The sequence below is a fragment of the Corapipo altera genome, unplaced genomic scaffold, assembly GCF_003945725.1.
Source record: "Corapipo altera isolate COAL_440 unplaced genomic scaffold, ASM394572v1 50, whole genome shotgun sequence".
NCBI classification, from domain to species: Eukaryota; Metazoa; Chordata; class Aves; order Passeriformes; family Pipridae; genus Corapipo; species Corapipo altera.
Window position 1 is genome coordinate 580,453 of NW_020884889.1, and position 13,508 is coordinate 593,960.

At 51.6% G+C, this 13,508-nt stretch overlaps 1 protein-coding gene across 1 annotated transcript in view; it reads right to left on the reverse strand.

Annotated features, from left to right (window-relative positions):
• The window catches only part of SMAD6 (SMAD family member 6), a 40,624-nt gene extending 27,312 nt beyond the window's left edge, over nt 1-13,312 (reverse strand). Inside the window, exons 1-3 of the mRNA XM_027644255.1 lie at nt 12,092-13,312; nt 9,356-9,412; nt 7,559-7,636 (exon numbers count right to left, since the gene is read on the reverse strand). Coding sequence (XP_027500056.1) covers nt 7,559-7,636; nt 9,356-9,412; nt 12,092-12,839 — 883 coding nt within the window. The 5' untranslated portion in view covers nt 12,840-13,312. The remainder of the gene's footprint in view (nt 1-7,558; nt 7,637-9,355; nt 9,413-12,091) is intronic.
• Between the last annotated feature and the right edge of the window lie 196 nt (nt 13,313-13,508).

Genomic DNA, 13,508 nt, shown 5'->3' on the forward strand with positions numbered 1-13,508 from the left:
ACGACAGGGGATGTTTTTCCTGTGGGTTTTGGTTTTTTTTTTTTTTACCTCCTCCTTTCCAGTTTGCCTTTTTTTTTTTTTTTTTTTTAAAAAAATTTCTTACTAAAAACCCCCAGCTCGAGCTCCCACACCACACCCCCCTCTTTTGGATCTGAGCATCCTCCAGAGGTAAAATGCTGAGTTAGGTATTGGAGGCCAGGAAAGGAGGTGCCTTTGATGAACAGCAAATCTCCAGACTTCAATCGTTTCGGGGAGCGCCACACATTTAATAAGTTATTTCCGTGGAAAACCTTAGTAACTCGGTTATGAATCAAGCCTATAAACACCTCTCACTCATCAAAGTGCCACAAAAAAATCTATTACTGCGACTGTGAACACAAGCCTCTCTCTACAGGTCCCCCCTAGAAGAAGCCAAAATTCCTCCTTCAAAACATTCACCGTTTTCAAAGGTCATAAATACACTGTGTCCAGTATTCAGCAAATCCCTTCAAAAAAAGCAAAATGCAGGCACAGAGAAAAAGGAGAGTTCAAACAAAGACCTACCATCGGATCTGTGCTGCTTAAAGGACACAACCAGCTACATCAAAAGAACTTTTACTACCTAGAAAGCCCTATCCAACCCCTAATAGGGTGCAAGAATGTAATGTTTTGGCTACAGAGATTAAACTAATTTACTTTTAAGTAACTTGCTTACTTCCTGATGTTTCTTTTTTTAAGAGTGATGCCTAGGTGCTTGGAGAAGTGAGGGATGTGATTATTCTGTGATTCAAGGCCAAACATCATAAGTACTCAATGAACCACAGACAAAAACATATTTTATCTGGGTGTTGTACTTACTCCAAGAACTTCTAGGTTGAAAACATCCAGGCTAGCTGTGAAAATCCATCCCAGTTCCAGGTGAGAGAGGGAGAAAAAGCAACTCTCTCTCCTTCTCTGCAGAAATACACTGAGAAGTTCAGTGTATTGCCTGCAGTGCTCCCCAAATACTGCCCATGGAACCTTCACTTCAGGGCATCATCCCACCTGGCTCCATCCCGGGAAATTCTCCTTCAGAGCCAGGGAGCTGTGTGTCCACACATAAATAAATAGAGATCATCTGCAAAGCAGCTTTAATCCCTGCATTAGGCACAGGGATAAATATTGATAAGACCAATCTTCTTCCACCCACCTTGTGCACCAGGCAGCCTGTGCTGCTTCAGGCAGATGATCTTTCTTCTGGATTAGGGACAGCTCCAATTGCCCACATTTTTTTGGGGACAGCTCTTATTATCCCCATTTTTCAAGTGCTGTCTGGTGGATGGTTATAACAGTAGTATCAGCCACCATAATAATCCAAGGGGAAAGATGTTTTGACACATGAAGCAATGGAAGGTGACAGAGAAGATTTCAGCTCAATTCCCAACTCTCCAGCAGCTGCCCCATCCACCCTGGTTCCCATCATGACTCCCTGGTCCCTCACAAGATAAAACACATGGGAAGGAGGGAGTTCACCACTGTTTCACCAGCTCAGATGAAGAACATCAACTAAAGATGCTCCTTGGGACCAACCAGCCCTGGTTGAGCACAGGATGCTGTGGGAGCTCACTCCCATCCATCCTCCTTCTTGACACAAAATGTGCTGGACAAAGTCACCTCTCTTGCAATGCCTTCACATGACCAATAACAAAGGGACATTTCTCCATCTCCCTCTCCAGAAGACACCCTTCCTCCTGAAAGACAACCTTTTTGGAGGCTGCTGCTGATGCTCTTTCTTGCCTCAGAACAATCTTTATTTCCTTCCTCAGGAGACCTCCAGCACAAACCACCTCTTCCCATCTCCAGCAAATTCCCCGTGGGTTCCTCACCCTTCACAAAATTCATCTCCCCTCCCCACGCTCAGCTCTGCATTCATCTCAAGACAAAGCCTTGCACTGGGAGCCCATCACTCACAGGAGACCTTTTATGAACAGAAACTCTCCTACAGTTGTGGACACTCCACCTTCCTTCCATGCTCTGCATGGATGGGGCCACAGGCACCTCTCCAGACAGGACATTGGGCACAGGAGTCAACATGAGGGTGTATCACCACCCAAGCATGGTCACCCACAAGAGGAAGCTCCCACTGACCTCGACGCTGCAGCTGTTGGGTTTGGTGGCCCAACCTGAGTTGTCCCACAGGGTTTTAATGGAGAAACAACCCCCTGGAGGGAATACCTCCTCCTCCAGCCCTGATCCAGGGGGCTTTTCTTCAGCTGGCAAGTTGTTTAACTTCTTGAAAGGTTTTTCCTATATTGATGCTTGCTCAGCCTCAGTGCTCTGAAGAACATCTTCAGCTGCTTATTACGAACCCAAGTTGAATATTTCCTGCTGGTTACTTTACTTATGGATGAAGCACTGCCATTAACAGCCTTTGGACACAAAGAGGAGCCCACCCAGGTACAGAATCAATGATCCCTTTCCCCTCTGCTCCAAAAAAAAGGAATGTTTGAACTCCAGGAGGAATGTTTGAACTCCACACCCGTGGTGAGCATAAAACCCCCCCCACTCTCCTGTAAATCCACTGGTTCCAGTGGATTTAATCATCAACCCAGGAAGAACTCTGTTGTGGAATAAAAGAGCACACCTGCACCTCTCTGAAAGGGAGAGTGCTGAAAGCCCAGGGATGTGTCTCCCAGAGCTTCCCCACCTTCCCTTTCAGGGATTAACTCCATGATTCACCCTGTGGTTTGAGAAGTGACCTTTGATGTCTGCCCCAGGCAGGGCCAGGAGCTGCACATGACCAAACCCACAGTGAAGGCAGGTTACTGCTCTGAAGCTGTCCTGGACATCCAGAAGGACCCTCTCCCATGGGGATTCCAACATCCAAGGCCATCCATGGCCACATGGGCAAAGCCTCCACCCTCTCTGAAGCACTCTGGAAAAAACAGATGCCCTTTATTTCCCATTGGCAAACTAAAATCATGGAGAAAAACTGTTTAATATAAAAACATCTGACAAAGCACCTCCAGGATGTATTTTTTTGCATCAAAGAAGTAGCTCTTGGCAACAGGCTCGTTCCTCCGACCAGGAGAAGTTTTAGCCAAACCCTGATTGTTCTAGACTGCACAGGGTTAGACAAGCCAGCAAGCTTACAGTTAAATATGAAAGAGAAAAGAAACTAAAACCATCACTGGCCCAAATAGACATCTGTCTGTGATTAAACTGGATGCACAGAGATGTTCTGCCTGCTTTTGAATGGATCTGTTTCTGCAGGACAGGAGGAAGAAAGGCTGAAAAGGCTCCAGGGTGCTGCTGGGTCAGACCCAACCTGCAGCTCCCAGCCCACGGTGGGACACTAAGTAACAAAAAGTAACAAAACCAACATTTCCCTCCCCAGAAGAAATTGCTGCCCTATTAATGAGAAAAATCTGTTTTTTTTTTTCCTCCTCCCGTAGCTCCCCCACCTCTCTCCCCAGGCCGGAAAGGGCCATGTTTGCCCAGTTGCCACACGTATCCGCCTGACATATTTAACAGGCTTTTTTTTTTTTTTCCTTCTCCCAACACACAGGATCTTCATAAATTTCCTTGGTAGCATAAATCCTGCAGCCTGTTATTTCTAGGGGGGGAAGAGGAAGAGAGACGTTCACTTTCTCCATTCAGTGGGTTTTAAAATATGCTTCCTTAAGTTCATCCTAAATATTGCTGGAAGCAGAAAAAAAAAACCCTCTGGCTCTTGCTTGGAGCCATGGCATCACTTCAGCAGGGCTGAGTCACCAGCTGGGATAGACAGGCATGTTCCTGCCTTCTTCCTTCCTCTGGAGGTACCCTGCTTCCCAAATCCAACACCTCCAATCCCACCACTGTCCTGTAAAATCTTTTTCATCTTCCCAGGCCTTGAAAAAAAAATCATATAATCAGAAATAATTTCAATAAGTTCCAGCCCATTCAGTCTCTTTGTTTACAATTCACTTAAGAGTTGGACTTGATGATCCTTGTGGGTCCCTTCCAACTCAGAATATTCTGTAACTCAATTTCTTCTCTCTGTTAATTCCCAATTATCCTCCACCAGCATCAGACTAAGCCACCAAGCAGAGCTCATTGCCAAATCATCCTCTGGACCTCAGCAGAGCTGCTGGGAATAGACTCAACCTGTGCTTCCACTTTCAGGTGGGAAACAACTTCCCACAGCTTGAGTGTGGAGAGAATTCATTCCTCCTCCAACAAACCAACTCATCCTTTCTTCTTTTGGATGCACATTTTCAGCTACAAATGGGTTCACCAGCAGAGTTTTAGCACAGGGGAAGTGAAATGATTTCAAAGTTTAGGAAAAAAAAAAAACAGTATTTTTGGCAAAAATAAACCAGCACCTTCTCTGGGGATGGCCAAGGCAGGACAGAGACCTGCAGGAGGGCCCTGAGCTGCAAGACCACCCTCCTACCTGTGCTCAACCCCTCCCCTCCTGCACAGTCCTTGGGACTTCCACCATTTAATGCCACCACTACCAAGAACTCTGGTGGCTGCTGGCAGGAATTCCTGGGGCTTTTCCAGGCGCTGTGCAAGAGGAGAGGGGCTATCCCATGGTGTTTAAGAGAGGGTCCTTCCCAGGGATGGTGAGGGACAGCCCTGTGGGACTGAGGGGAAGGCAGGCAATCCCAAAGCCCACAACATCTGCTCCAGCACGTCCCCACCATCCCAAACCAGTTCCTGCAGCAGCGGCACATCCCTCTACAAGCCTGGCAAGTCTAACGGGTACAGCAGCTTCTTGGCATGTGCTGGAGGAGCCAAGTCTGAGGGGAAGGGAAAAAAAAAAATTACTACAAATGTTCCACCAATTATGAGTCACGAGGCTGAGCTTTTGTTCCTGCCTTGCTGGATTTTGCCCTTTCCCTGGTATTTCCCCGGCTCCAGTTGGGAGCCGCAGGGACGCCAAAACGGGCCACGGCTCTGCCAGCTCCTGGGGGACAGGCACAGGGAACCACCTGGGTTAGGAATACAACCCCCAAAACAGCAGGTTCTGTTCAGCTCCGCTCCCCAGGCAGAAATAAATCTAATGAGGGAAAGCTGGAGCCCCTCTTTGTATTCTCACGGGCCTGAATGTGACACTGCTTGAGCTCAGGAGACGGAAACTTCGGGGTCAGACACCTCCAAGTGCCTTTTCTCAGCAACCCAGCTCTTCTCAAGCCATCACACCTCACTCAGGAAACAGGAGCATCCCTAATCCAAGGGAAATGCTGTGGCTGGACACTGATCCTTGGACAGCCAATTTCATTTCATGACCCAAATACTCTGAACCTCAGATGAAGAGGGCTCTGGGGTATCATCCATGGATCCAGGTCACCACACAGGTCACATCCACCCAACTATCCACAACCTGTGCTTCCAGTTAGCACTGGCTGTTCTTCAGAATTTCATAGCAAGCCTGCTAGTTCACTGAAGACTTTTCCTCTTAAAAGTGTTATTATGACCATGAAAGGTTCTACTTCAAAAAGTTTGGTTTTTTTATAAAATTTCTACATATGACAGAGATCATCTTTTGCCTTCATGGTAAAGCTTCCTGTTTAGAAGTTCATCAAGTAAAGGACCAACAGAAGAAGAATGGTTCTCTTTGTTATCCAAAATCAAATTTTGTGGTTTTAGTAGGAAAAGCCTTTTTGATGATCAAAGCTGGAGCAATAAATAGTAGTGGCTTGATGCAAGATCCAAAATGTACTTATTTTTGGAAGAGGAGTTAAATGCACACCAAGCTCCTTTGGTACACAAGAGGAGGCAGGGAAGACCACGTGCTTTGTGTACCATTTCCACAGACCTACACTTCAAGCAGAGCTATTAAATAAGTTGAAACGGAGAATAAACAAACTGAAACGTGGCAGGTAGACTGGAGCCTAAGTGGGTTTTTCCCTTTTACCTCCCTGTGATGACACTTATGGGTTAATTCAGCAGAGCTCTTATCCTCTTTCAGCAATCGTGAGCACTGGGGAAAAATAAATCACCCAGCCCCAGACTCTTATTAAAAGTTACACCACTGGAAACGGCACAGGGGGAGCAGAGGGATCCGATTTCATACAATCTCAGTCACATGTTATCATTATATTGTTCAAGGAAAAGTTAAAAATCCCTCCTCTCTTCCAGAAAACCCACCAGATGTCCCATAAAGACTCGGCCGTGAGAGAAGCTGAGCCATTCCATCCTCAGGAACCCCCCGTTCTCCAACCCGGCCGCTCTAATTAACGACAATTATCACGTTACGATAAAAGCCACGGGCACGGGGAGCCTTTACGGACGCGCTTCCAGCCCCGGGAATGTTTGTTAGGAATTGCAAACACATTTATTACAGCACAGGCCTGAATGATCCAAGGCCTGGCTATCAATTGTTCCCCTGCTATTGGACACTTGGCAGCACAACAAAAGCCGGGCGGGCGGCACGGTTGGATCCGGCACGCGGCAGCACCGCCGGCCCACCATGGTTGGAGGACCTTAAAGGAGAAGGAGAAGGGAAAATCCCCAGAGGGAAATGTGCCACCATGCCACAGCACTGCTGCCTGAACGCTCCTCGGAGAGCTGCAGAGTCGGGATCGGCCTGAACATCCCAAGGAAGGCGCAGGTCTCAACAAACTGTCCATAAGCTCTTGCAGGTGGAGAACACCAAGAGAAAAGCCACAGCTAAGGGACCAGTGGTCCCCTCCACCACCAACAACTTACAGCATCCCCAGAGAGAGTAGCAAATTCAATCCATGTGCTCAGCAATTTGGCAACTGGGCACCGAGGTGTCCAATCCTACCCCACACCACAGTCGCTGAAGGAGGCATGTGGGGCCCCACCAGGACCAAGGTTTGTCTTCCTTCATCTCAGCTCTCAGACCATTAACCAGCCAAAGAAATTAAACCTCATCCTGCAGACAGGCCCCTCCTGTCCCCTGCACGGTCAACCCCCTGTCTGGGATGAGACACCAAGGAGAAAGATGTGGAACCATCACTGCAGCCAGAGCCCAACGTGGAGCCAAGGAAAGCCTCAACTCTACCTGCTGTCAGGTAAAACCACCCCAGGCCTCACAGAGCCCCATTAAATGAATGAAAGGTTGCAGGGGTGGGGCAGAGCAAAAACCAGGACCTAATTAAGCCAAGCTTTGTTCAGGAGCTTCAATGGCACCATAGCTGGGAGTCTGCTCATGAAAGCAGGGATTGCACCGCGGGGCCAGAGCCCAACAGGTAACACAAGCCGGACGGACTCGGCAAGAACCACCACAAGGCAGCATCATTTGGAATGGCCTCACTGCTCCTGCCATGGAAATGGGGAAGGTGTACAGCCCCACCCCACAGCAGCTCATGGCCCTGAAGCCTGGGAGAGGTCCAGGTGGCTTCCACAAAGGACACACGTGGCCACTTCCCAAACGTCCCCGCTCGTCCCACGAGCAGCGCCTTATCACAACCCGCGGAGCGCTGGCGTCTCTGACCAACCAACTCAAGTAACTGCTCTCTTCTCTCTCCCTTTCACACCAAGACCACAAACCAACAGCAGGACCACACCCCCCATACCCTCCTGCTGTGCTGCCCCAGCCCCCAGCTCAGACAACACGGGTGGGAAGGCGCAAACATCTGCCAACCTGAGAAATCTCCGGGCGTGACGTTGGGCGAGTTTGTAGCCTCTGTTTCAGTGTAAGACAACGTGGAATCTGATAGATCTGGAAAAAAAAAAAAAAGTACTTTTAGTCCTCCTGTGTTTGCCAGGGCTACATGAGCACCAGTGGCTCTCCAGCTTCCCACCTCCTCCCTGAGAGAAACTCTCCACCGAGCCAGAAAGCAACGATTAACTTTGTAGCTCCACCACGCTACAAATGCAAACTCTGAATTGCCTCCACCACAAAAATAACTCCAGTTAAGTTGATCAAACAAGTAGGAACTTGGTGCTTACTGGATAAAGTTACATTAAGCCTCTAAACAAGTCAGAGTTACTATACTTAATTATCACCATTAAAATTCTTGAAGCTGTTTATTCTTGCTTCCTTCCTTCCTTCCTCTTTGCTGAAGCGAAGGAAACTTTGTTTTAACAAGTTAAGAGTCTTTGTTATTCTCTCTTGCTTACACCCCTCTAATTAAGTGCTCAACTGTTTGCTCACAGATTAACTATTATTTTTCCAATCAAACAAGCCAGTGAAGCAAATTTCAATCCCTGGCTGTTGTTTTAATAAAGTCACGTGCTGCCCACTATCATCTCTCCCTGCAGCACAAGCAGTTTCCAAAGGGAATTAACTTGGAAGGGGGAGCGCAGGGAGGGACAACTCCCTTTTTTTTTTTGCCTCCACACCTAACAAAAATAGGAAAAAAAAAAATCCCACAAGCAGCCAGTTTGGCTTTGCAGGACACCCAGGTCACGGCCCTGTGGCGATGAAGGCACCAGTCCCTCCGACAGGCACGGTGCCCATGTGGCTGCACCGCAGGGAGACGCCAGGGCAGGGACTCACCTTTGGCACAGGACAGCTCCCGCCTTCCCTCGGGGCTGGGTGGGACAGGCAGGAACACTGTCCCATTCCTATCACCCTGCCAAACCCTGTCTGCCTCCTCCCTGATGGGGAGCAAGAGTGGCTCACCTGGGTCACTACGCCCAGAAGTCAGAGGCACCGGGCACAGAAGAAGGGAGAAATCCCACAACTGCACTGATCCCAACAAAAAACCCACATGGGACATGGCATTCCTCCCTTCTTTCCCACAGCTTTGCTTCCCATTCAACTGAGCAAGAAGCAGGCACTGAGAAATATGGGCAGGACGCAGCGATGCCAACTTGAAACATCTCCAAGCCAACGTCCCAGCACATAGGACCAGGATCCAAGGCTGCCAGGCTCTCCAGCACCCTTCACTCCGTGCCCAGGTACCCACCCCAGCCACTTTCACTACCTTTGCTTTGAAAACCTCCCATAATTCACCAGGAAAAGTCATACCCCACTCAGAAATTACACGGTGCCGAGTTTCAAAGGCTTTACATCTCATTGTAATGAGCAGAGAGGAAAGGTAAGAGCTGGTTCCTCCAAGGTGCAGAGCAGCCAGGGCTTTATGGAAATGGCACCCAGGAGGCTCCCACTCCCCCTCTGCTCCATCATCCCACAGATTACACACGCAGACAAAACATGACGTCTGGTAACCTTTCATTACGCCTTCATTAAAAATAGAGCTTCATATTATTTTGGAAAATATGCATGTGTCTACATGGTAATTTGGGAGGATAAACTGACATCCATTTACTTCTTAAAGCCTGTCAGGTGATGCTTGCTCAGAAATAATGAGGAGCCATAAAATCCCAACTTGTTGGCTTTTGCCTGACGTGCCAGGGAGGGCTGTCTCAGAACCAACACCGGGACTGCACCATGAAAGAGCTCCCGGGACATCAAAAGAGGGAAAACACGTACCCAGTGGCTTTTGCTCATCATTAGGAGACAGCCGAGAGTAGGGAGGTGGTGGAGACTCTGGAAAAACAAAACTGTAGGTTAGTGCTGTGCTCAGTTTATCAACAAACCCTCCTGCTTTCTCTTCTGGGGTAGGAACTCTCCCAAGGTTAAAAAAAACACTCGGAAGCAACTGGAGACCAAGAATTTTCCCAAATTTTGAGGAATGGGGGGTTCCACCTTGACCATTCAAAGTGGGCTTTACTACTGAAAACACTGCAAGCGTCCCCTACACCCCTGTCCCATATCCATGCCTGGACACCCAGTCTGAACCACACAAATCATGATGGTGCTTCCCAAAGAACAAGGTTTCCATCAACTGCCTTGGGAGAGAACCTTCCAACCATGGCTCCAACACACATGGACTTAACAAGAGCTCCCCAAACACACAAGTACTGAAAGAGGGTGTTGGGTGATGAAAAGATGCTCCTCTCTTGGCCCATGAAGGCTGACATCAGAGCCAGGCTGGCTTCAGCCAACAAGCCACCAAATTCTGGTCCCTCCCACCAAAGCCCTCGGCACTTGAGTGACCTAGCAGCAGATCCATGATCCTGCTCACCCCCACCTCCATCCCACAAAGCTCCTGAGCACACGCTCAGCTTTAGGCAGCAGGACTGCAGCAGTCATGTGCTCCAAGTTCAGCAAGTCCTCAGAAGTGCTCTGCTGAATCAGGTCATTCAACTGGCTCTTGCTGTCCTTGTAAGGGTCAAGACCATGCAAAAGACTGATGAAGGCCCTTCATTACTCCATGTCCTCATTAGGGTTTTTTTTTTCCTTTTCCAGAATATGACAATGATCTGTTTCTTGAATAATAATTTGGCAAAACTGAGTGTGCAGCCAGCTGGGCTAAGCCATGGCACCAGCACTGAGCAGGCATCGACTTCAGTGAGAAATTGTACCGAAAATCAATGGCATCACATTAACCCCAGACACCCAAAACACGAGTGTGCTCCTCAGCTCCCACCCTGATCTGAAAGCACTCGGCCAACAACTGCAGCTCAGCTTGGGTGAGTTCAAAGAGAACCTCAGTGTTCCCCATGGGATGGCTTCAGGGTCATCTACTGCTTGTAAGAAAAGGTTCCCCATCTCCCCTAAGGGAGCAGGATGCTCTTCTCACAGGGGGCTTAGGAGTCTCAAAAATAAAAAATAATGGTGCCACAGTCCCCATGGGGATGTAACAGCCCAAACTGTGCCGTGCTGGTCCCAGCTGTTGCCAAAGGGGCCTTCTTCAGAGCACCTCGCTGCCTTCACACCACCCCCCAGCTATGTCACCCCACAGTAAACTGGGTGGGAAACACGGATGATCCCTGCAGGGAGCCACTTGTGGAAAAGGGCATCAGGGCCTTTTCTTGGCTCCTGCCACCAGCGCCCAGCCGGCGCGGGTGGGGCCTGGCACAGTCACCCATTATCAAAGCGATAAGGGGCCGCTTGATAACAGCTCTGCTTTCTACTACTCCCAGCACAGGGCTGGCAGCCGCACACGGCTGGGAAAACCACCACGGCTGCAGCAAAGTCACTGGGAAACTTCGCTCGTTTCTAAAACAAACGCCCCGTTCTTACAAACGCAACTCTAATCCAACCGGAGTAAAAAAGCTGCCTCCAGCCTCTAGCGACCTTCGGGGGAAGCACGCCCAGCAGAGAAGTTTCTTTGAAAGAAATGATGCAAAGCACAAAGTGAGGCGGGAGCCCAGATTGCAAAATAAGAGAGAAAATCCAAGTTCTTGCCAAAAAAAAGGGACCATCAGCATCAGAGTGGTTTGGGTTAGGGTTGGAAGGGACCTTAAAGATCATCTCGTCCAAACCCCTGCCATGGGCAGGGACACCTTCCCCTAGCCCAGGTTGCTCCAAGCCCCATCCTACCTGGCCTTGGGACACTTCCAGGGATGGGGCAGCCACAGCTTCTCTGGGTAACCCAGGGCCTCCCCACCCTCACAGGGAAGAATTTCTTCCTAAGATCCCACTCAATGCTACCCTCTGTCAGTACGAATCCAACTGTCCAGTTTTGTCGCAGAGTTTTATCCAGTCCTGTAAATATCACTTTGATTTCTGCACCTCAACCATGAGCACGCCTCTGCTCCATTTAACTGCTCCCAGCTCACATGGAAACACGATCGCGCGCTGCTGAGAGAAACACAAAACCCTCGAGAAAACCAAAACTCACTCCTTGAAAACGCTCACAATCTGCCTACGCTAAAAAAAAAAAAAAAACCACGGCACCCCCCCGAGAAATGCAGGAGCCCCGGTTCCCCCGCGGGTCGGGGGATCCCCGCGGCGGGGGCATCCCCGCAGCCCCCCCCGAGGCGCCCGGCGGGTCCTGCGGCTTTAAGCCGGCGGCGGTGACCGCCCGGCTCCGATACGGGCGAGCCAGGCTGGCGCCAGCGGGATGGAGCCGCCGATTATCGCCCCTCCGGCTCCCAGAGCGCGGGGAAACTCCGCGGGAAGGGGAAAAAAAAAAAAAAAAAAAAAAAGAAATGAAAAGAGAAAGGGCTTTTTACGCACAACTGGAACCGCTGGCGGCAGGGGAGCGGGGGATGCCCGGCGGGGACCCCGCGCCAGGCGCATCTCCCCCCCGGGCATCCCGCGGGGCCGGGGCAGCGCTGATCCACGAGGGTTCAGATAAGCCCAGGAAGGGCCCAGAAGCCCCGAACCCCCAAATCGGCGGGTGTTTTCGGGGGGTAAACCCAACTCGCCGCTGCTCACCTGGCCCACAGAGGCGGCTGAAGTGGTAGGGGTTGCAGCAGACGGTGGGTCCGTCGGCGACGCCGAAGCTCTGGCACTCGCAGAGGGGCTTCAGCTCGGCGGGGTGCTGCAGGTCGGGCCAGCGGAACAGCTTGCCCAGGAGGAGGTGCGGGGGCGCCGCCAGGCCCCCCAGGCGCACCTCGGTGCGGGCCACCAGGACGCAGCCTCCGGGCATCCCCCCGCGGGACTCCACCGCCTCCAGCAGGCTGTCCAGCGAGCGCTCCTTCAGCCGCTTCAGCAGCGAGTAGGTGACGGCCTTCAGCTCCTGCTCCAGCAGCAGCAGCCGCGCCCGCGCCTCCCGGCCCCGCCGCTCCGGGGAGCCGCCGTCGGCCGCGCCGTCGGGGCCGGAGGGGGCGGCGGCGGCGGCGGGGGGGGGTGGCTGGGGGCCGCCCGGCTCTCGCTCCGAGAACAGGCAGCAGGTCACGGTCCGGCCGTCGCTCTCCGGGGCCCCGGCGGGGTTGCGGAGCCGGGCCCCGCGCCGCTCCGCCATGGGGTCCCCGCGCGGCGCCGCCTCGCCCCGCTCCTCCGCCTCCCGCAGCAGCAGCGAGCGCGCTACCGAGGGGCTCCGCTCCGCGATCTTGCAGCTCCCGCCGGCTCCGAGGTCGTGGTGGCCCGAGCTCCTGGCGCTCCCATCTCCGCCGTCCCTGTCCGGAATGACGCGGCTCCTCCAAAGTCGCCGCACCAGCCCTGAGCGTTTGGACCTGAACATACGACCCGCGGGCGGCCGGGGGGTCGCGTCGCTCTCCGCCGCTTCCCCCCCGCCCCGCGCCCTCCTCCGCGGGGCTCCTCGCTCCGCCGCCGGCTCTATCTCATGGCAGCCCCGGCGCAGCCCGGAGTCCCCGCGGCGCTGCCCAGCGGCTCTCGGAGCGCACCATGGGGGGGGCGGCGGGGCGGCGCGGGCATAGACGGCGCCGCGGGGGCCGCTCCCGTGGCGGCGCTGGGGCTCGGGCGCGCCGCGCCGTGCCCTACATCGGCTGCCAACGCCGGGCCGGGCGGGGAGCGGCGGCCGGGGGGAGCCCGGGGCAACCCCGCGGCCGCTCCACCGTACGAGGTCGCCGGGTGTGGGTGCTGCCCGCCGCCGGGGTTTTCCCCCTTCGGCCAAAAATAGTTAAAAAGAAAAAAAATATATAGTAAAAAAAAGAAAAAAAAATTTAAAAGGGAGTTAAAAAAAAAAAAAAAGAAAACGAACTAGGAAGGAAAAAGGGGAGGAAAAATAAGAAGGAAAAATAGAAAATAGGGAGAAAGTGGGAAGAAAATTAGGAAGAAAACAGGAAGGCAAAAATGGTAAAAAAAAAAATAAAAAGAGTAAAAAAAATAGTAGAGAAATAAAAAAAATTAGTAAAGAAATAGTAAAAAAATAGTGGGGAAAAAAAAAGGC